Consider the following 23,235-nt stretch of genomic DNA (forward strand, 5'->3'; position numbering starts at 1 on the left):
ATACCGTTAACGTAACGTAATGAAATTGCACTTGTGAAATGTCTACCAATAAATACAAAAACGTGCGCTTTTTGGATGTGAATGATGAATATTAAATGGGCCCCGGGCCACTTTCTACTATAACAAATTGGGTCTCAAGGTTGAAAAGGTTAAGAACCCCTGGCCTAATACATACAGGAATACAATCATTCAATAGTAATTCATTTTATTGTGAGTATTATATAGATATAATAATATTATATCTGTGTGGTGGGATGGTGATCACTTCTCTGCCAGCCACCTTGACAAACCCAATTTTGCCATCTGAATCCAAGAATTCCACCTCATTCTTGACCCTAGCCAACACACGACGGACACTTGCCTCTGGTGGAGCAGCCTTTTCATCCTCATTGCATCCACACCCAGCAGAGAGGTCACTAGATCTTTGATGATGTTCATCCCCATAATGCCAGGGAGCCCATTTTTACATCTTTACAACATCCAGATGGGTGTCTCTCAGTATGAAGATGCACCGCCACTAAAGAGTGGTTCCAAAACACTCGACATCTGCTTCAAGACAACCAAGGACCGGCATGTTCAGTCCATAGGCTCCACCCAATGGGTGGACTTTAGCTGTTCCTCCCCAAAGTGTTCTCTAAAGTGAGACTCTTTGATGGTGGTGACCTCAAACCCAGTGTCCCAAAGGCAGCTTGTCTTCACTCCAGAGATCATCAGGTCAACCGTCCAGCAGTGACCAAATGCATATTGTTTCAGGAACTGGTCGACTTCAGTGTCAACACAGTCTGCCAGCCCACTCCTGACCATCGATTAACCAGGGGGCCTTGGTTCGCTCTCTGGTGGAGTATTCTGTGCACTGTCTGCCTCTCCTGGAGCATGTCTTTGCCGGGTGACTTGGCCATGACTGTTGACTGGTGTGACCGGACTCTCCAGATGTACTGCCCTTCCTGGTCTCTTAATGGCTCTCTATTTGGGTCACGAGGTGGTCGTCTGCTTCAGGGATCCATTGCAAAGGTGATGAGCAGTGTGCAAATAAAAATTCGACTTTCAGTGGAGGATACTGATGACAGCGAGGGAGAAATGTCTGATTGAATGAATGTTCTTTGGAGGAGACATTTGATGTTTGTGATGTGTACAAGGCCAGCCTGGCAACATGTTCTTGATATAGTTGCTTTCAGAAATCTGTGATAAAGTACTACTTTGTTGTCTGTTTGATTAATTGGTGAGGGTTGATACAATTTGTTGCTCAGCCTACCATTTCAGAGGTGTGACCATACCAGATTTTACAGTTATTATGTTCTCTGGAGGGATAATTTTTAGCATTTTTAAAATTGACATCATTGATTTGTGTTTGAGAAGAGCTTTCATTTGATACCATACATGATGGGTTTTATACAGTAATGTGAGTCTAGTTCTTTTTTTATGGTCAACAAAAGGGGGCGTGGCAGATTATGTAATTAAAACTTTTTTTTTTCATCTTTTTGATGGTCAAAGCTGATTCCTGCATGAGAAGAGCTTTAATTTGATACCATACATGATGGGTTTATATGTTAATGTATATTTAGACGACTTTCCATGATCAAAAAGGGGTGTGGCAGATGATGTAATTTTAAGGAAAATGCTCAAGGGTGCCGGAGCGGCACCCGTCAGATTCTGAGTCTACACCCCATAAACTATCAGATTATGCAAAAAAATTGCATTAGTACCTTATGTCACACCTATCCTGGGGTTCTACCTGACTATATATTAAATCAAGTAGCCTAATAATTAGGCTATGTGCCACGTCCGATTTCGCAAGTGGTGTAGTAGGCTACATTTAAAAATCGACAGCCGTCTGTGAGATCCATTTCATGAAGAGCAGTTGTCTTGTGCGATCATTCCCCCTCCCCCACACTCGTCTAACCAGTTCACTACATTATAGCCTACCTATATGCGGCACTGAGGACGACTGCCTCCCCCTCTTCTCTCTCGACAGACACTTGAGCCCGACACTATGTCAATGTAAAAATGTGTGTGAGTGTGAACCACGAATTCACATATTAACTTTTCTTTTCAGCAGACATCGCAAACCTAAAAAAAAATCGCAAAACAGAAAATCTTTCATTTTTTTTAATAAAACGATGCCTTCTCTCTTGGTGGGTTCCGGAGAGGTTCTTCGACTGGGATCTGAACCCCGGTCGCTGGCGTACAACATACATGCTTCAACCAGTTGCGCCATAGCTCGAATGTTATCACCGTCTTGCTTTATTCGCCTATCTAAAGTTCTGACATGTTAAACTGACGTTAGTTATTAATTCACCACATGATAAAATGCTGTCATATAGCTTGACGCCCAGCAGCCTATGGTAGTCTGCCTATCTCTGAATCAACATGAACATGCATACGATACGTTGCTAGAAACTTATTTTGCGGAGCTAGGCCTGCTAGTCGATGGTTACAATGAATCACCCTCACTGCCCTATCGCATATCTGACCATCCATTGTTACAATGTTACAAAATGCGCGATCTTCTCCATGCATGTACTGTAGCCTACGGTTATAAGTAGTGACAAGCATAGGCATGTATTAAAGAGATTTCTGTTAAATACATTTTATTTTCAGTCGTCAAAAGTGGTGGGGACAAAATCTGTGATAACAAGTGCTGGGTAGGCTACATGTAGGCTACCCAGTGTCGCCGGTTAAAATGAACATGCCTCCGTTTTAAAATAGCCTATACACATTTCTAAGTATTCCTAGCATGTAAATGTAGCCAAAATGTCCATCTTGTCCATCTCTTTCGTCTTCGCCTTGACATTGACAATAGCCTATTCATGGAAATGCGGTCTTGTAACCGTAATGAATTCATGAATTAATCTAAGGTTGCCTTTCGAGTATTTCAGGTTGAATTGAAGGCTATTTCCTTCTGATAGGCCTATAGGCGATTTTCTAAAACCATTTTCATTCATTTCAACAATGGTTTATTGAAACGTCGTTTGATTAATTTCGCCAGTCATCACTTTCATTTTAATGATTAGGCTAAATGAGACGGATATGTGGAGCATTTCTCTCCCTCTCCATTGACCAAAACGTTGCTCTGGCATCTCTGCTGGACTGACTGAGTTATAGGCTACGTCGAGCACTAACAACCACCCCTCAAAGTTCATTGTCCATAAGTCCAAACAATAAGTATAAAAATCCGACAATCCAAAACGATAACGAGATCTCCCAGAAACGAAAAACAAGTTTGTTGAGTAGCCTAGTCCTTCCAACAATCTCAGCTTTTGCGTTTGTTAGATAAAAGGCATTCTGTCCTGCTGTATTCCAATGAGAAAAAATCATCCACAAGGTAGGCTAAGGGTCACGGTAATGCAGCATGCAGGAATCTATATACGCACAAAACGAATGAATGGGTTATATCGGCCAAAACGAATGAATGGGTTGGGAGAGTCGTCTGGCTGTGTCAGCAGACTGTAGTCGGTCTCGAGGGGTTAAATAGCGCACGTACTTGAATTTTAATCTGAAGAAGACCACACGGTCGAAACGTCATTCCTTTGTGATAAAGAAAATAAAATAAAATCAAAAAAGGAGGATTTCAAGTGTGCGAACCTTTTTCCATTTTTTTATGATTTAGCCTACTCTTGTTCTGCACCTTGACCGGGGATGTGCACAAACTTTTTTACTACACTTGAATTTTAAACCAACTCTTCTCTAGCCTACATCCTATAGCCATACTTTAATAATCAGATGTTATGCTCATTTTTGTAGGCTACACCTCACCGGCAAGCACGCACGCAAATGCTGCTTTTGCACATCTACAATATTGGCCAGGCTATATAGAATAGGCTTTTAGGACTGTATTTTGCCTTCGTGCAACTTTAGTTGTGCTCAATCTAAATTATTGTCAGTAAGGATAGGTCATATTACCAAATGGCGAACCTCGAAAATTATTTAGGATATAGAGCCGTGTCCATTACGCATGCAGTTATTTTTTAGGCTATTGTTTTATTTGAGTGTTTTTGTCTACCATGGCAAACATAGTTGAAACGTTCGCTCTAAACGTATGTATTTCCAATCGGCTTTCACAATCAGCTACAGCTGCGCGGCGCGGCGCAGATGATCTCCATAAAAACTTGCAATGTCTTTACAGAACTGCTTTCACTTCCCCGAGTCGCGAACGCAACATGCACAACAACCGATATTTAGCAAACACATGTATTTCCAGCTCTCAAAACCGATGAGGTCCAGATCTCAGTGGCCTCATAGCTGCCTATAGCCATGCATAGTAAGCCTAATGATAGCCTAATAGTTATGACATTAATAGCCTATTAATGACCTCATGTCGGAATGGCACGTTGTTTGAAAAAAAAAAAGTTAAATAGGCCTAGGCCTACCGCCGAGTGGGGATATGTCGGAATGAACAGCGGATACCAGCTGGGTTGTAAAACATTACTGTATTCGTTGATCTTATCGATGCAGTCCTTGCGGCCACTTCTCCCCATCGTAGGAAACTTTCTGTTTAGTGTTGACAACACAAAGGCCTTCACGTTGTGTGGCAGTGCTTGCTTGCCCTTCGATCCATCCCAGTTGGTGGTTTTGCACCTGTCCCTGAGTTATAGTCTATATGAGTAAGCGCTTATGCTCTAACCGCATAATAAAAGAAGCACCTGCAGCAGTGCTTATGGCAAGGCTATTAACACCTGTCACTGAGCTATGGACAAGCAGTTATGCTCGAAAATTATCATAATAACAGACACCTAATTGTATGGCTCTATGTTTAAACACATCAAATTAGCAAGCATTTCCACAGCAACGTTTGCTTTCTTTTTCTGTCGGTCCGCGGTTGCTTGGTCAATTGCGCAGCAAATTATCAGATCACCGGACCTAATTTCACTCCATGTCTCGCGGACCAGCAGCAGTCTCCACGTTTCGCGGCCCATAGTTTGAGAAACGTTGCATTAAAGTGTCATTAGGTTGTAGGCTATATGTTTAGTGATTTCTTTGTGTGTTTTTCATTGTAGTGTGTGTGCATTGAGTAGTTCCTTAAAATACGGAACAAAGAGCGTCCCGTATCTGTTCAATACGGAAGAAGACTAACTATTACTTATATATTTCTTATAACGAAACGCGAAGAAAAAATACGAGGACTGACCATCTCATTTCTCCGCGTTTCCCCCAATACCATGGCGACAAAGAGAAATAAATATGATTTGACATTTAAGCTGATTGCTGACAAATTTGCCACACAATTCGGGAGAAGCAGCGGACAGGAGCGCCACCACAAGCAAGCACTTCTAGCCCAAATTAACATGGCAACTTTGCCTATGACTAAAGTGTCTAAGTAGGCTAGTCCTACTAATATTACATTTGATTGGTAGCATGTTTGTAGCGCGCCAGTTTACCCATCCCCTACATCAAAACAGCTTAGAATCAATCAAAGAATCCGCTGTGTCGGCGTCAGGCTGTAGGCGATTTTCTATAACCATTTTCATTCATTTCAACAATGGTTCATTGAAACGTCGTTTGAATAATTTCGCCAGTCATCACCTTCATTGTAATGATTAAATGAGATTAAGGAGTCGACTATTGACGGATATGCGGTCTTCATCATTTTGAAATGCGGGATGAAACTTTCTGCCACCTGGTGGTTGTTTGGGTACATTGCCTTAGCCTCGAAAAAAATCGGCTTGACGGCCTGCGGGATCTCTTCGGGAGTCCCGCGGGAGAAGGTGCATTCTCAACCCGTACCCACTGTAGGCTGTAAAACATTCGAAAACTCTGCAACTGCAATCTAACATGCCGAGCGTCATGTCTCTTTTCTCCGCTTGTCACCAGCGCGGCGTCCTCGGGTTTTTCCATGAGCCGAACCTTCATATTATTAGGGCGGTCTATGTTGCCCCCTTGCGGTTGCAGTTTTAATTACAAAGTCCCGATGCTTCGGGATTCCCGATGTGCGGGAAAGAAAGGAGCATTCTCAACCCGTACCATCTGTACTTCGTTACTTTATGAATGGTGGTGTATTATTAAGGTACCATTTTGAATGTCATTACTCTGACATTCAAGAAATAACGGCTGCCATTTTTCGTGACCAAGGGTCAATGGGGAATCCCATTGAACATGGGTCACGGATGTAATGTTTTTGTTCTCCCTTAAGTTTCTCCACGTTGCGTCGATAAAATTTTGAAATTCTTGCTGTATTATGTCGGACAAAAATGTAGGTTATTATTTAAGTGAAATGGTTACTGTCATATGTCAGCAGCGTTTGTTTCAGCACATAATTGATGTTTTCATACGAAATGGTCAATCGGAATCAATGGGAGTCGTAATACCGTGGGGAACCGTAATACTTTGACGTGACAGCGGTAGCAGTAGCCTATATTTCGTACACATAATATACAGCGCCCTCCACAATTATTGGCACCCCTGGTTAAGATTGGTTCTTTAGCTTCTAATAAATTCTTTTTTCCCCAAATAATATAGGACCACAATGAAAAAAAGCGTAAAATCCAACCTTTAATACAAGTGCCTTTATTTAGAAGGAAAAAAATCCCACATTAAGAAATAATTATTCTTCATAAAATCACCTGTTCCACAATTATTGGCACCCCTAACAATTCCTAGGAAATAAATATAATTAAAGTATTTCTGTAATTTCTACAGTAGTTTACAAAGTCAATCAGAGTATGTAGGAACATTTCATTAGTAATTCTTAACATCCTGTTTCCCTGGGCTATAAATATGACGTGACACAGAGGCCATTTCTCTTCAACATGGGAAAGACAAAGGTACACACTGTTCAAGTAAGGCAGATGTGTGTCGACCTTCACAAGTAAGGCAATGGCTATAAGAAAATAGCCACTTGCACACCTGCCCATATCTATGGTCAGAGGAATCGTTAAAGGAGAATTCCGGTGTGAAATTGAGCTTAACTGTACCGAAACATGTTAAGGTGTACTCACACGTGTTGTAAGACGCACTTTCGCTCACCCCCAGCATTCCGAACTCCTCCGTTTTCAGCCTAGCTTGCAGTAGGCTTGAATCTATTAGATTGGGCAACACGTAGCCTATGCAGCTAAATCGCTATTTTTAAACCATTAAAAAGGTTCAAAGTAACTCCACACTGCATTGGTAGACTTCTGAGGGTCCTGACATTTAAAACGAGATACTTAGAACTTTGGAAGTGCACAGGAAGTTTATTTAAAAAGACTGTTTATTCAAGCAGTACCTTCATAGAATCTCTCCGCTGGGCGCCATCTTGTGGTGAAGTCGCGATAAGTCGACTGACGAGCACAAACAAACAGGAAAGACAGGGGGACATATTGCAAACATTTTGAGCTTTGTTACTCATCATGCTCATGTAGACAGTATAACTATATATTTCCTATGGAATTACTTTAGCAATATGTTCCCCTGTCCTTCCTGTTCGTTCGTGCTCGTCAGTCGGCTTATCGCGACTTGATTCCAAGATGGCGCCCAGCGGAGAGATTCTATGAAGGCACTGCTTGTAAACAGTCTTTTTTTTTAATAAACTTCCTGTGCATTTCCAAAGTTCTCAGTATCTCGTTTTAAATGTCAGGACCCTCAGAAGTCTACCAATGCAGTGTGGAGTTACTTGGAACCTTTTTAATGGTTTGAAAATAGCGATTTAGCTGCATAGGCTACGTAATGCCCAATCTAATGGATTCAAGCCTACTGCAAGCTAGGCTGAAAACGGAGGAGTTCGGAATGCTGGGGGTGAGCGAAGGTGCGTCTTACAGCACGTGTGAGTACACCTTAACATGTTTCGGTACAGTTAAGCTCAATTTCACTCCGGAATTCTCCTTTAAGAAGTTTAAAACAACTGGAACAGTGGTAAACAAGCCTGGAAGAGGACGCAAGTTTATTTTGCCACCACGCACAGTGAGGAGGATGGTAAGAGAAATAAAAAAATCTCCAAAACTCACTGTTACAGAATTGCATCAAATGGTTGCATCTTGGGGTCACAAAGTCTCCAAAACAACCATCAGGCGCTATCTACATGCCAACAAGTTGTTTGGGAGGCATGCAGGGGAAAAAAACCTTTCTCACTCAAAATCATAAGCACAAACGTCTGGAGCGGTACTGGGCCTTCAACTGGGACCGTGTGCTTTGGTCAGATGAGACAAAGATAGAGCTTTTTGGCAACAAACACTCTAAGTGGGTCTGGCGTAACAAAAAGATGATTATGCAGAACAGCACCTCATGCCCACTGTGAAGTATGGGGGAGGATCGGTGATGCTGTGGGCCTGTTTGTCTTCCAAAGGACCTGGGAACCTTGTTAGGGTGCATGGCATCATGAATGCTTTGAAATACCAGGACATTTTATATCAAAATCTGGTGGCCTCTGCCCGAAAGCTGAAGATGGATCATCACTGGGTCTTTCAGCAAGATAATGACCCTAAACATATGGCCAAGTCTACACAGAAATGGTTCACCAGACACCGTATCAAGCTCCTACCATGGCCATCTCAGTTCCCAGACCTCAACCCCATTGAAAACCTGTGGGGTGAGTTGAAGAGGAGAGTGCAGAGGAGAGAACCCAGGTCGTTGGCTGATTTGGAGATATTGTGCAAAGAGGAATGGTCGAAGATCCCTCTTTCTGTTTTCTCTAATCTTGTGAAACATTATAAGACAAGATTAGGTGCTGTTTTATTAGCAAAAGGGGGTTGTGCAAAGCATTAACATCAGGGGTGCCAATAATTGTGGCACACATGATTTGATGTAAAATAATTATTTGTTAATGTGGGATTTTTTTCCTTCTAAATAAATGCACTTGTATTAAAGGTTGGATTTTACGCTTTTTTTCATTGTGGTCCTATATTATTTGGAAAAAAAATGAATTTATTAGAAGCTAAAGAACACATCTTAACCAGGGGTGCCAATAATTGTGGAGGGCGCTGTAGGCCTAACACTTACACATATCAAGTGCCTCAATAGCTTGTGTTTTGTGTAGTTGCTTGCAAGTTCTTGACTTGCCACCTTAACATTATTTGACTTCCTTACGTCCTTAACTGATTAATTATGAGTCTAGACTATAATATTCATCTGTAGCCTACCTGCACTTCTTTTGAGTTCCTGTGATGTTATAGGATGAGCCAAAATGAGTGACTGCTTTATCATTTTCTCAACATCCCCACAAACAAGGCTGTTGCACAGCAGATCCCTGCAATTAAGATGACAACATTTTTCTGTTAGTGCAATTCTATGATGTGATCATTTATTGGCTCAGGCTCAGTTGTCACTCATAGCTCACCTGCATCTATTAGAAACATGGCTACTTCCTGTGGTCAGCGCTAGTTCGTGATGTTTTGCAAGCACCTCCATGGCTACCAGATTACTTCCGGACTTGTTTTCTAGCGTCCAAATCATCTCATAAAGCTTGGGATTCTTTTTCTTTAGTTTGTTTCCCTTCCCAGGGTCTTTTTTCAGTTGATTAAGTGCTTTTCTAAAGGCATCCTTTGGTGGTATGTGGTCAGCATTTACCATGTATGTATTTGTGTTTATCTTATTCTGCGCCGAATCCCGGGTGTCGATCAACCTAGAATGTGGATGTATAAAATTGATTGATTTATTAGAATGCATTACCATTGTTCAAATCAATGTGGGAAAAAAAACACTGGTGTGTAATGAAAGAAAATATGCATTGCATGCAATATCTCACCAGCAATAATCGCCAACAAAACCAAGTCGGAATTTTTTTGCAAAGTTGAACTCGTTCATTGACTTGATGCTCCTCAAATACGCTTCTGGATGGTCTTGACTGACTCTTGACCTCTTACCCCCTCCTGTTATGGTGTATTTCCCAGTATTTTCATGCACCTCTTCATATCTCTTTTGAAGCTTCATGACGTTACTGTACTTGTCAATATTGTTTTGCACCTAGATTAAAATAACATGTATGAATGGCACAAGTGTGAAATAGAAAACCACTCAGTGTTTGCATACAAGACTGCATTTTTCATTAATTGTCCCTTTAAGGAAGAAAGTTAACTTACATTACTTTGAACAGCATTGCGTAGCTTTACTGCCTTTTCATGTATGTCGTGCCCTTGTTTCTTTTCTGTTGCTTGTGCAACAGCATGATACAGACAGTTCTGTTTTTTTGACTCAACTGGGGTACATGTAGGTTTGCCATGACAATATTGCACAATATCAAAATGGCCACTGTATGGGTTTTCTTCACCAAGAATTCTACGCTTTGCCAATGAGAGGATGTCTTTTTTCCTGTAGACATAATTGGAACAATATCAGAACAACAGTAACAAGAGGACCAAATGTATTGCCACATGATTACACTATCATGTTTGCACACATATCAATATTAAATATCCTTCCTCAGTAAAATGTTGTAGATTATGGATGAAGAGATTTCAGAGATTGAGAAATTAATTGTACTCACTGCTCGGTATTCAACGGCTCTTTTGTGAGCCGGAGTTCTATTTCTCCAGCTTTACTGTCAGTTCCTGGATAATGCTCCTCTGAAAGCTTTTTCCCTTTTTTGTCAACCACAGTCAATCTGATGCCCTTTCCCTTCAGTAAGTCACTCTTGGTGAGGACATAGAGATCAAGAGTTGTAGCGGGGCGCTGTTCATTGCTAATATTCTTCGTATAATCTTGAAGTTCCATCCTCTCCAAGTCTGACAGTGGCTTAGGTTTCCTGCTGGCAGCTGCTTTCATATTGTGCTCATGGCTCTGATCATCCAAAAAACGTTGAGTTTTGTACCGGCCAAGGACATTGCCGACAGCTTTTCCAGTAGCAGAGTTAAGGTGTTTTTTAAATTCTTTTGTGGAGATAGAGGTCATATGTTGAGTAAAAGCATCAATAAAAGATTCGGAGATAGTTTTTGCAATGATGTCGAGCAGCTCGTTTTTGAGGCGTTTGGCATCTGGCAGATTATGTCGGCCGTCATTATTATATGATCCAATATCTTTCATAGATTTTGAAAATGTGGGAACAAATTGTTCATTGATGATTTCACTTGTGGGTATTGCCTTCAATATTTCCACAAATGTAGTGGTGTATTTAGCTATTTCCAACGATATGTTGATGCCTTTTATGATGCCAATCTTGATGCCTTTCTGTTTCATAATACCAGCTGCTTCTTCAGAGACCTTAGATAGTTTGTCAATGACGTCATGCACAGTGGTGTAGCCTGAGACTAGTTTATCAGCGTTTGAGGCTGATTTCACTAATTCTTTCATTTGTTCTTCATTTTTCTTATCAATCCAAAAGTCAGGAGTTTCTTTTTGTAGTACTGCCTTTGGAACTATAGAGCAAACTAGCTTTGTAAGAACCTGATCCAAGTCACTGTTAGATTCAATTGTGGAGGATACTATCTGTTCGAAAGCCCCTTCTAAACACCACCTAAATACAGCCTGGACCCCTTTATCAACAGCATAGTTTAAAGCAGTTGTCACAGCCTGTTTGCCAATCTCTTGAAAAGCATATTCTGATGCATGTTTAAAATTCTGTTTCAGGGCTGTCGAAGATGCCGTCTTTTTCATGGTTTCACAGAAGGTCCCTGAAAAAGCTTTCTGTGCTGTTCCCTGTACAGACTTGAATATGTGTTTGCCTGATTTAATGACGTCATTTGCAACACTGGTAAAGGTTTTAGTGCCATCATATATGCTTTTAGCTGTGGAGCAAACTTTCTTGATGACACTGAAGCCAGCAGATAGCAAAGACATTCCAATGCTGATAGCTTTGGAGATGGCCCATTCTGCCCAACTGAAACTGCCATCTATCATGCCCTTGATACCACTAATCATGTCTGAGACCCCCTCAGATATCAAACCAAGTCCAAACTGAGTGGCCGTTCCAAATGAAAGGGCACACACAAGAACACCAGCAACCACCTGGAGAACACCAAGTACGAAGCAGATGAGTGCATCTATGCAGAACCGTGGTTTTTTCTTCACTTCAAACACAATCCCAAGCCCATAGTCGTAAAGTGCTTCAAGCTCATGTGTGGTGATATAGTCTTCCTTATATGATAGATCGTACACAGAGGACTCTTTTGCAATGGCAACATCATTGTCCTTAAGCTCCTTTAGTTTGTTTAATGCTCTTTCAATATATCCCTGCCAAGATTTAAAAATGGACATCCTGACTTCCATTTGCATCTGGAAGTTTGTGTTACCTTTGTGATGGGGTTCAAAGTCACTCGTCACTGACATGTTGCAGGAAACCATTGTATTTGAGGATTCCGAAATATACACATCCACCAGCTTTTGTGCTCTCTCCAAAAGATCCTTTGCTTTTGATTTGTGGTCTTGCTTTTGAAGGTTAATGGTGATGAATGCTTGGTTGTACAAAGCAACAGCACTGTACATCTCATGATCACTGACAATGTTTTCCCAACAAGACAATGCCCCGTAGTCAGATTTATTTCTGTCCTTGCAGTGAAGGTCAGTTCTGATTATTGCCTGTTTAATATGATCATAGAAATTATTACTTTTACCTTGTAAAAGCATATCACAAGTTTTCTCCAGTTGAAGGATGAGATCTCTTTTCAGTGTCGTTATGTCATCGTGCCAGTTGATATGCTCTTCATGAAGTGTCAGCCACAAGGCCCAGGATTCTTTTAGTGCATTGAGAGCAGGCTGATAATGAAACTTGTTAGGGTGATGTTTGCAATTTTCTTGTGATGGGAAGTCTTCTTTTTCTTCCTCTGTGTAGTTCGTGTCAAAATCGATTAGAAATTTACAAAATGTGGAAAACAGTTCTTCCTTCAATTCAATTTCCAGAAGTTCATCTTCCTCCATGTCAGCTATACGTATGACTTCATACTCCTCTCTTAGATGTCTCATGACTTCAATAGACTGGCCTTGATATGCTGGTGCAAGATGGTCTTGACAGAGAATCATCTGAACCATGCCAGGGTTTCCTTTTCGGGCTGTTCGTCCAAAGACCTGCTTCTCAACACGTCGGTTTGAAGGAAAGTGAGTAAGGAGCACAAAGAGACCCCCACATCTGTTGACTTCATCATCAACCTTAATGTCAGTTCCCCTTCCGCCAAGATTGGTGGCAATGATTATGTTTCCTCCACAAAATGTATTTTTTTCTATATTGTGCCTACCACTCATTGTGTACATGGTGATCTTTGTTGGATCTATGCTTTGGGTTTTCATATTTGTTTGCAGCTCATTGGCTGTGTTGACATCTTCACAAATCAGCAAGACAACTTGACCCCGTTCTGCAACTTTCCTGGCAGTTTCACAAATACTCTGGGTCCATGGGTTGTTGCCTCCACTTACTTGAATTACTGGCAGCTCAACAATTTTATTGTGACGATGGGCTGGTATTGCATAGCTTCTTGTTTTGTAATGTCGTGCCAAAAAATTTTGATCTGACTGTCCACCTAATGTTCCAGAAACGCCAAATATGCCTTTCCCATTATTGTATCTTTTGAAGAAATGGGAATTTGACATGTAATTGGTCACATTGGATATCTGTGAGAGAGCAAGTTGATGTTTCATCTCCAAAAACTGCTGCAAGCCATCACCCCATCGTTTGTTTTTCTCCAGCACTCCACTGGCCTTGAAATCCACAGGAATTATTGCATGAAATTGCCCATCAGTATCACTTACTGCTGGCCCCTTATCAATAATGTATTCTCTTCCTGGTGACATTCCAATGGCCTTCAGAGCATTTTCAACAAAAACTGGAAGCATATTCTCAATATATGTTTCCAGGAATGATGGGATTATCATAAACTCCTTTTCTTCATTTTCAGATTTTTTCTTCAGGGAATTTACATCACGTCCACTTGAATACCTAATCTGATTCTTTATTTGTAAAACCGTAGCATCAATCACATCCTTCTCAGACATGATTTGACATGCACAACCATTCTCTAACAAGAGCATTTTGGCTTTGTCCTGGTCTGGCTTTTGTTCACCAAATGGTTTAGCTTTGTTGTTTGACAGTGAGTAGCACTCTATCGGCATCTCAGTTGCTGACTCAAGAATAAGCAACAGGTCATGTTGTTGTTCAGTTCCGATTTTTTTCATTAATGTCTCAATTGCCTTCCACTGACTGGTCTGGATCTCCTTTCTTTGTTCTTCATCGTTGGGCTGCTGATCGGCCTGCTTCAACTGATCAATGTCATCTTCTGAGAAAAATCCTAAATTTGCACCTGGTAGCAATATGTCGTAGGGTGAGAAGCCACCTGAACCAGCAACAGCTGAAAAAGCTGCCTTGTGAAAGTGTTGGATCTTTGTTGTCCACTGGATTTCACCAGTTTCCAGCATTTCAATTGGCCGACAAGCCGATGTAATTACCCAGATGTTCGCAAGAACTTGCTCTAGATGCCTCATCCCACTTGTTTCGTGAGACAAAAATGTCACTTGGACTCCATTATCTAAGGTCATGTAGTCGACTTCATCCACTATTACCAAGTCAAAATCTCTTTTGCCTCGTGTAGTGTGCTTTTCAAACTCCTGCTTTAAAATGTCTGCTGCAAAAATGTCAACCGTGCCAAAAACGATTTGTTTGCTATACACATCTTTAACCAACTTTTCATGGTTTTCCATGGACACTCCTGGAAGAACAACTGAGGATGTCACACCAAACTTGTCATACAGTTTCTTCCACTCTTCTTGGTCACGAATAGCAAGCAATGGAGAGCTTGTCACAATGTCTACTTTGACCTCACGGATGGCCTGAATTGTAGCAAACATTGCTAAGATACAGGATTTTCCCTCTCCAGTTCCAATCTCCAGCAAACAACCTTTAAGTTCATCTTCACCCTTAGTGCTAGACAGGAGAAGCATGAGTAACGATGCAAGCTGAGTAAGCCTGGGAAAATAGCCCTTTTTTTTTTCACCATTTGGCCCAATAGATGTTGTGCAATCTTGTACTGCAATGGACATACCAAGAAGAGCCTCTTTGAGAATGTTCATGTCTGGATCTTCAAAGTCAAATGACTTTATCTTGTTTTTCCCCTCTTGAATTTGCTCTTCGCTAAGATGTACCAATTCATACTTGGGTAGCTCCGTCTCCAAATAAGTCAGCACATCCTCCAAGACCAAAAGGATACTTTCAGGATAGTTAGACTCACGCATCTCATTAAGGATGGTTTCAGCATCTTTGGGTTCATCTATCGTACACACTTCAAGATCTGTCACTGGGTCATCTTTGTCTAATGCATCAAGAACAGTGAGGCAACTAAGTCTGTAAGTTTGAGCTGTATGGAGGATTGATGATATTATCTGTTGGTCCATTCCTGAAACACTCTGCATGAAGATCATGATTTCAACAGGGCTCCATATGTTGTTAAAGACCATTTGCCTAAGAATATCTCCACATGAAGCAGGTAACTCTGACATGGAATCAATAATATTTAGTAATAGATGTCCTGCCAGTGTTGGAGTTGTGAAATACAGATGCTGAAGTAAAACTAGAAGGAAGTCATTCTGTGGGTCATACTCAGCTTCTGTTATGTCTCCATCAGTTGACTCAAAATGTCCCTCTGCAGTTAGTTGAACTACTGCTTTAAGAAGACTGAACTTGTCTGTCAGAGATAGGCCTTCATAGTCAACTGCCTGGTCTAGAGTGAATTGACACCAGATGGAGAGATTGTTCTCTTTACAGTATTGAATTGTCAGCTCATTTTGCAATGTTTTCATCCTGTCCTCAATATTGTCATGTTGTATTGTTACACTTTCTTCAATATTGTATTCTGACAGAAGATCTCTGAATTGTTCCTCTACATCACCTTGCTACAAAGCAAAAACAAAGGCAAGGGTGAGTTATTTTTAGCTTAATATTAAACAGAAAATCTTTAGCACTGGTGAGGTAGCTTGAACCCTGCTGACTCCTACCCTACTTACCTCATCCCTTTCAATTGCTGCTGCATCGTCTTCCACCAGCTGATACAGGACATGAGTGCGCTGGTGGTGTCGTTCCTGGACCTTGTTGCCCTGCTGCTGATTTAACTTTTCTTTTGCGCTGGACAGCTTCTGCCTGCAGGCTTCATTCTCTTGGTCAATCTGTGCCTGGATCCGTTGCTCGCGTTCCTGTTGTTGCTGCCTCCTCAATTCCTCCTGTTGACGCCTCCTCTGCTCCTCTTGTCTTCGCCTCTCCAGTTCCTCTTGCCTGCGACGCCTCTCTTGCCTTTCGTCCTCTTCAATTTTTCCTTAGGACAAAAGAAAGAAAGAAAAAAGAGAAAGAAAGTTACAGTAGATATAGATAGATAGATAGATAGATAGATAGATAGATAGATAGATAGATAGGTACTTTATTGATCCCCAAGGGGAAATTCAAGGTGATCTTAATAATTGTGTTATACATCACATTAGCTAGTAACAGTTTTGCTTTGTTCCATAGCTAAGTTAGCTGAGTAAACAATTTGGTTAAGAAATTGTCAGTAAAAGTAATGATTTTATCTATGACAAAGATTATTAACCTAGACCAATGGTCTGCAAGTAGGCCATTATTCCAAAGCCTTACAGTGCCCTCCAGAATTAACTAAACAAACATTTCAAAACACATTTTACAAGGTTATTTTGATTCCAGGCTCTCACACAAAAATCATAGAAAATATTATAATTACAGATGTTATACAACTGTGTTGCCCTCAAAGAAAATGAATATAAAAGTATTTTGTAGAATGAGGACGATTTAAAGAGCTACACTATATTGCCAAAAGTATTTGCTCCCCAAACCATTCCCACAAAGTTGGGAGCATGGAATTGGTCCAAAATGTCTTGGTTAATGCAACATTCACCGTTCGTTTCACTGGAAGTGACCAAGCCCAGCTCGGACATGGCCCCTTCCTGTCCCAATATAACACAAAGCAAGGTCCATAAAGACATGGACGACAGAGTTTGTTGTGGATGAAATTGACCGTCCTGGCCTGACCTTAACCCAATACAACACCTTTAGGGTGAATTAGAACGGAGACTGAGAGCCAGTCTCCTTGTCCAATATCAGTGTGTGACCTCACAAATGCACTTCTGAAAGAATGGTCAAAAATTCCAATAAACACACTAAACTTCGTGGAAAGCCTTCCCAGAAGAGTTGAAGCTGTTATAGCTACAAAGGATTAAGGACTATGGATTAAAATGGGATGTGAAAGTTCATATGTGAGTCAAGGCAGATGAGCAAATACTTTTGGCAACTGATGATACCCTTTCAACTTAGCCTACTAAAAAAGTTTCATACTTGATTGATTAATAGGGGCGGTGGTAGTGTAGTGATTAAGGAGCTAGCTTAAAGTAGCCAGAAAAGTTGTGGGTTCAATGGCCTTTGTAATTGACATGTAAGCTGTGTTGAATAAAAGCCTCTGCTAAATTAATAAATGTAATGTAAATGCAATAGCTCTGATCGCAATATAATAACAGTAACAATATCACCAGCAAGTGATGACTGTAAGTAGCACTTACCATAGTCTGGACATTTCATGACCTGATCCTCAGTGGAACAGTGTAGTTCAATCCGTTGGCGACCATAACTTTCTCTTAAGGTAAATGTTGGGTTTCCTTTGTGTGAATTAAATTCATATATGAAGCTGCATTCAGAATGGTTTTCATATTTTAGGTAGATGTAGCAGTGGACTGATTTGTAATCTTTATATTGCGTAGTACTGTATTTGGATATCGGGAGATATTCCTAAAAAAAAAAAGAAACACACAACAAAGCCTTTTTTCATAATGAAACTTTCACTCATTGTTGTTTTTTTACAGATATGCTTTACATATTCATGTTATATACATGTTATATATTCTTTTCAGCCATTCACTTTGATGTATTTCAAATCAGAACAACTTTTTTTCTATACAATATATGTGACCCTGTAAAGCGGAACCAGTCGTTTCGGTAAAATGTATTAAATTAAGTTATTGTGCTCACGTGAACGGCCATAAACTAAGCTTTCCAACGATATGTATATCGAGGGTATTACACAAACTATCGCTAAGATAACCGCATCTAAAGTTGACATGGTTCTCCTGTCACGATATGCCAGAAGAGGAGAAATCACCTTTTTAAGCAGCGCGTGCACAACGGGAATGACAACAAATGTGTTGAATCTTCGCCGGGTTTAACAGTCAAAACGTATGTTTTTCCGTGAAATGCGGTCACGATATGAAACTTTAGACTGTATACAGTCGAATTATGCAAAAACGTGAAATTCAACATTTTAACCCGGAAGTTTTGTTATTGTTGATTTTCTCAAAATAACGTTGTGCGCAAAACGACTGATTTCGCTTTGAATAGTCACATATGGATAAACAAGTTTCATTTTGTTAATGTGAACTTGTGATGAATACCGTATACCCCGGCATACTTGTCTGGGAAGCTCATTATATGGAATTTATCATTGGGCCCTATTCGCAAAAATCCTGTGTGGAGTTTGCAATGCTGAGGTTACTGTATTGAGAAGTCCTACCCCAGAGTCCACTTCTCTGTAGTACCATCTGTAGCGTGTTTCGTTTTTCACTGACACCGTGGCTCCCATGATCTATGAGGCTTCAGAAAATAGAACATATCATAAATCATGTGTATGTAAATATGTTGCAAAAACACTCATACAGTATCAGATTAAACCTGCCCCCCCCCCCTATTGTGCATGAATGAAATGCATAACTTCTTGAAGTTATGAAACTGCATGAAACTTCTTTAAAAGGATATCAAATGTTGAAAATGGCAAGTTTGAGATGCAGCTACTCTAACTTTTGCATGAAGTTGTGGTAGCGCAGTACTAGAATTAAGAGTCATTGCACGAGAAAACCAGGCAGAACAAGCAGGAGGTGGGAAGAAGGGGGTCAGCCAAATCGGCTCATACTTTGTATATGTGATAAGTATGTGGAACTATGAACAGCCATATACTTAAAACCCTCCAGCTCTTTTTTGTTATGGAGTTCTGGGACCCGTCTCAGAGACCCTCAAAAATCCAACAATTCATGGCTGAAAATGACCGTCACCGAGTGGCCATACCATGCCATTACATCGCAAACATCTGGCATTAAATCTGTTTGTGCTGTAATGCCATGGTATGGCCATGTGATGGCGATCTGAATTTGGTTTATCATAGGCCAAAACACGACAAATTCTGCTAAAGACCCTCCTGGCACGGCACACATTATGTGTGGCCCAATTAGACGACAATTGTTTTTGAATCAGTAGATGTTCCTTTCTCCAGCAACAGTAAAACCATCCACCAAAGCCACTGCGAATACGAGATAATGCTTCTTAAAAATGACCGAAATTTAGAGGGGGGGACATTCTGCTTTCAGTGGTGTAGATAACCCCTCGGTGCACCTTTTGGTCTTTAAAACTATGCTACCTAGGCTCTATGGAAATATAAAGCTTATGTTCATATCTTTATCAGGATAATCAGGGTAGAAATGGCAATTTCAGTCATTTTCAGCCTCTGAGACGGGTCCCAGAACTCCATAACAAAAAAACAGCTGGAGGGTTTTAAGTATATGGCTGTTCATAGTTCCACATACTTATCACATATACAAAGTATGAGCCGATTTGGCCGACCCCCTTCTTCCCACCTCTGCCTGGTTTTCTCATGCAATGACTCTTAAATGTGTATGTTTGAGCTGGATTTTGCACCTGCATCTAATCCCTGCTGAAAAAAACAGCAAGAAACCAGTTTATGCTGGTAGCTGGTTTTAGCTAGTCTTTGCTGGTTTTCTTCCAGCTATTGCTGGTCTTTGCTGGCGTAGCTGTAAGGCCACCAGCTAGACATGCTGGCATGGCCATCTGAGGAAGCTGGTAGTGTTGATGTGACCAGCCTGTCGTGTGGGATACAGCTGGTTTAAGATGGTCATGCTGGTGACCAGCCTGTCAAGCTTGACAAAGATGGTCAAGCTGGTCTTCTAGAATGACCAACATAAGCTGGCGTGGGTGGCCAGTTAAAACCAGCAATGTAGACCAGCAACACCAACTAAAACTAGAAATGCAATTCCAAGGAATTACCAGTGCATGAAAATGCAAAAATAGATAGATGGCTATGGCTATGGTTATTTAGCAGACGCCTTTGTCCAAAGCGACATACAAATAAATAACAATACAAATTAAATTAACAGTGAACAATTACAAACTAGGGAGAATAGTAATATTATCAGTAAAACAATAATTTTAAGCACTAACCTAATGAGAAATAAAACAGTGAAATGAGAATAGCAATCAAATAAGTCACTCAGTTAATTATATATAATAATAATAATAACTAAAGCATGGTATGGCTAAATTTAAGGACAATAGCAAAATAAATTTCAAATTCTATCAATAGACAAATTATAACAAAACAATACTATTATACAAACCATAACACATCACAAACTCAAAGGACTAAGTGCATATTAAATAAATATGCCTTAAAGTGTAAGTTTGGCGGAAATTGAAAATAAAGCTATTTTCTGAATGAAAATACATCAACTAAGCCGTGGAGGAAGTACTTTTCGCTCATCACGCAGTACAGAGCTAGCACGGGCAGGACCGACAGCCCAAAATCGCAAACAGTGGGTGTGGATGGGGATTGGAGCCACACGCTTGCAAAATCGCATTTTTAAACCACTAACAGTGCTCAAAACAGCGCCAAACCTCATCAGTAGCTTTCTCTAGGTGTCTACACATAAAACGAAGCACCAATCAGTCTGTAAACTTTGGAATAGTCAGTATACACGTAGAATCAATTCGAGACCGCAACACCCCATATGAAGCACAGACATGTCTCGCGAGATCTCACACGAGAGGTCGTGGACTTTCCTTCGTGAGGAGCTGGAAGGGGTTATATTCATAACAGTCTTCTTTTATAAACGTCGGGTTCATGAGCCAAGTTGTTGGTGCTTCGTTTTATGTGTAGACACCTAGAGCAAGCTTCTGACGAGGTTTGGCGCTGTTTTGAGCAATGTTAGTGGTTTAAAAATGTGATTTTGACTACCTGTAGGAATAGGTCCCGTGCTTCCGTGTGAGATCTCGCGAGACATTTCTGTGCTTCCGATGGAATTGCGGTCTCGAATTGATTCTACGTGTATACTGACTATTCCAAAGTTTACAGACTGTTTGGTGCTTCGTTTTATGTGTAGACACCTAGAGCAAGCTACTGATGAGGTTTGGCGCTGTTTTGAGCAATGTTAGTGGTTTAAAAATGCGATTTTGAAAGCGTGTGGCTCCAATCCCCATCCACACCCACTGTTTGCAATTTTGGGCTGTCGTTCCTGCCCGTGCTAGCTCTGTACTGCGTGATGAGCGAAAATTACTTCCTCCACGGCTTAGTTGATGTATTTTCATTCAGAAAATAGCTTTATTTTCAATTTCCGCCAAACTTACGCTTTAAGACCCCTCTTAAAAGATCCAAAGCTGTTGCTGGAACGGAGAGCACTGGGCAACTCATTCCACCAACACGGAACCACTGAAGAATAGGATCTACAATTTGACCTAGCATGTATGGTTGGTCGACATAACAGACGCTCCGCAGAAGATCGCAATGGGCGGTTGGGAATGTACATTGTGATTAAAGAACTGAAGTAGCTGGGAGCAGATCCAGTCAGTGTCCTATAGGCCAGAGTGAGAGATTTAAATTTAATTCTGGCTACTATAGGGAGCCAGTGGAGAGTAACTAGGAGAGGGGTTACATGTGTCCTCTTTGGCTGATTGAAGACCAGTCGTGCTGCAGCATTCTGAATCAACTGTAGTGGTCTTAAAACACAAGCAGGTAGGCCAGCTAACAGAGAATTACAGTAGTCCAGCTTGGAGATAACCATTGCCTGTACAAGAAGCTGAGTGGAATCTTGTGTCAGATAAGGTCTGATCTTCCTAATGTTGTACAGGGTATACCGACATGACTTTGCAATTGAGGCAACATGCTCAGAGAAAGTAAGTTGGTCATCAATTATGACACCCAAGTTACGTGCCAATCTGGTTGGAGTCAGTGAGGATGAATCAAGCTGGATATTGATCTGTTGGGGAATAGCTGTTTTTGCTGGAAACACCAAGAGCTCAGTTTTGGAAAGATTAAGCTGAAGGTGCTGATCCTTCATCCAGATTGAAATGTCCTTCAGGCATGCAGAGATCCGATGGGAAACACTAGAGTCCTCAGGTGGGAAGGATAGGAAAAGTTGAGTGTCGTCCGCATAGCAATGATATTCAAATCCATGAGAGCGAATAATCCCACCTAAAGAAGTGGTGTAAATAGAGAAAAGGAGGGGCCCTAATACTGATCCTTGGGGGACTCCTGTAGTGAGGTCATGAGACTTTGATATCTGTCCCTGCCAAGACACGCTAAAAGAACGCCCTTTAAGGTAAGACTTGAACCAGTCAAGAGCTTTCCCAGAAATTCCCAGTTCATATAGTGTAGAAAGGAGAATGTCATGGTTAACCGTATCAAAGGCTGCAGATAAATCTAACAGAATTAACACTGATGACTGAGCAGAGGAGTTAGCTACTCTCAATGCTTCAGTCACAGATAGAAGAGCAGTTTCAGTAGAATGACCACTCTTGAATAGATAATAGATATATAGATAGATAATGTAGATATGGTTATTAGGTGTAGCTAAGGTAAACATGGTGGTTGCATAGTTTACAGAGAGTTGATAGTGTAAAGGTAGACGGTTTAAAGATGAAACATTCCAGTTCTAACTTAACTAATGATTTCTATTCATGTTAAAATGTTGATTAGCTAACTTAGCTAATGATTTCTAATTACGTTAAAAATGCTAATTATGCTAGCAATGCTAACTTTACTAACAATGCTAACCAGGTTGATTAGCTAACTTAACTGATGATTTCTAGCAGTAATGCTAAAAATGCTAACTATGCTAGCAATGCTAAATTTGTTAACAATGCTAACCAGGTTGATTAGCTAACTTAGTTGATGATTTTTTGCAGTTATGCTAAAAATGTTAACTATGCTAACAATGCTAACTATGCTAATCATGCTAACTAGCTAACTTGCTAGTGAGGACTTTTATTTTGAAACATTTGTTGCTAGGGTATCCATGGTGGCCATTATCAGGAAACAATAAGTTACTGCAGTATAATCATGTAGGTTGCTATGGAAACGATCATTAACACTTAATTTTAATGGTTGCTATGTTGGTTGCTACGTACATGGAGGTTTCATGTAGTTGACTGGAAGCATAGTGAATGATAACTGACAGTTGGAATGGTTGAACAGTTCAATAGTTGAGTAGTTTCAATGGTTAAATGATTTAATAGTGTATTATTGCAGTGAGGACTTTTATTTTGAAACAGTTGTGGACAGAGGAAACAGTTAACAGGATATG

The 23,235-nt window shown here is 40.6% G+C and overlaps 1 protein-coding gene across 1 annotated transcript in view; it reads right to left on the minus strand.

Annotated features, from left to right (window-relative positions):
* LOC134062039 (uncharacterized) overlaps positions 1–23,235 on the minus strand; it is a 42,037-nt gene that overhangs the window by 9,658 nt on the left and 9,144 nt on the right. The window contains exons 3-8 of the mRNA XM_062517910.1: positions 15,826–16,130; positions 10,391–15,714; positions 9,987–10,215; positions 9,653–9,870; positions 9,245–9,529; positions 9,048–9,154 (exon numbers count right to left, since the gene is read on the minus strand). Coding sequence (XP_062373894.1) covers positions 9,048–9,154; positions 9,245–9,529; positions 9,653–9,870; positions 9,987–10,215; positions 10,391–15,714; positions 15,826–16,130 — 6,468 coding nt within the window. The remainder of the gene's footprint in view (positions 1–9,047; positions 9,155–9,244; positions 9,530–9,652; positions 9,871–9,986; positions 10,216–10,390; positions 15,715–15,825; positions 16,131–23,235) is intronic.

This window comes from Sardina pilchardus, chromosome 17 (genome assembly GCF_963854185.1).
Source record: "Sardina pilchardus chromosome 17, fSarPil1.1, whole genome shotgun sequence".
Taxonomy (NCBI): domain Eukaryota; kingdom Metazoa; phylum Chordata; class Actinopteri; order Clupeiformes; family Clupeidae; genus Sardina; species Sardina pilchardus.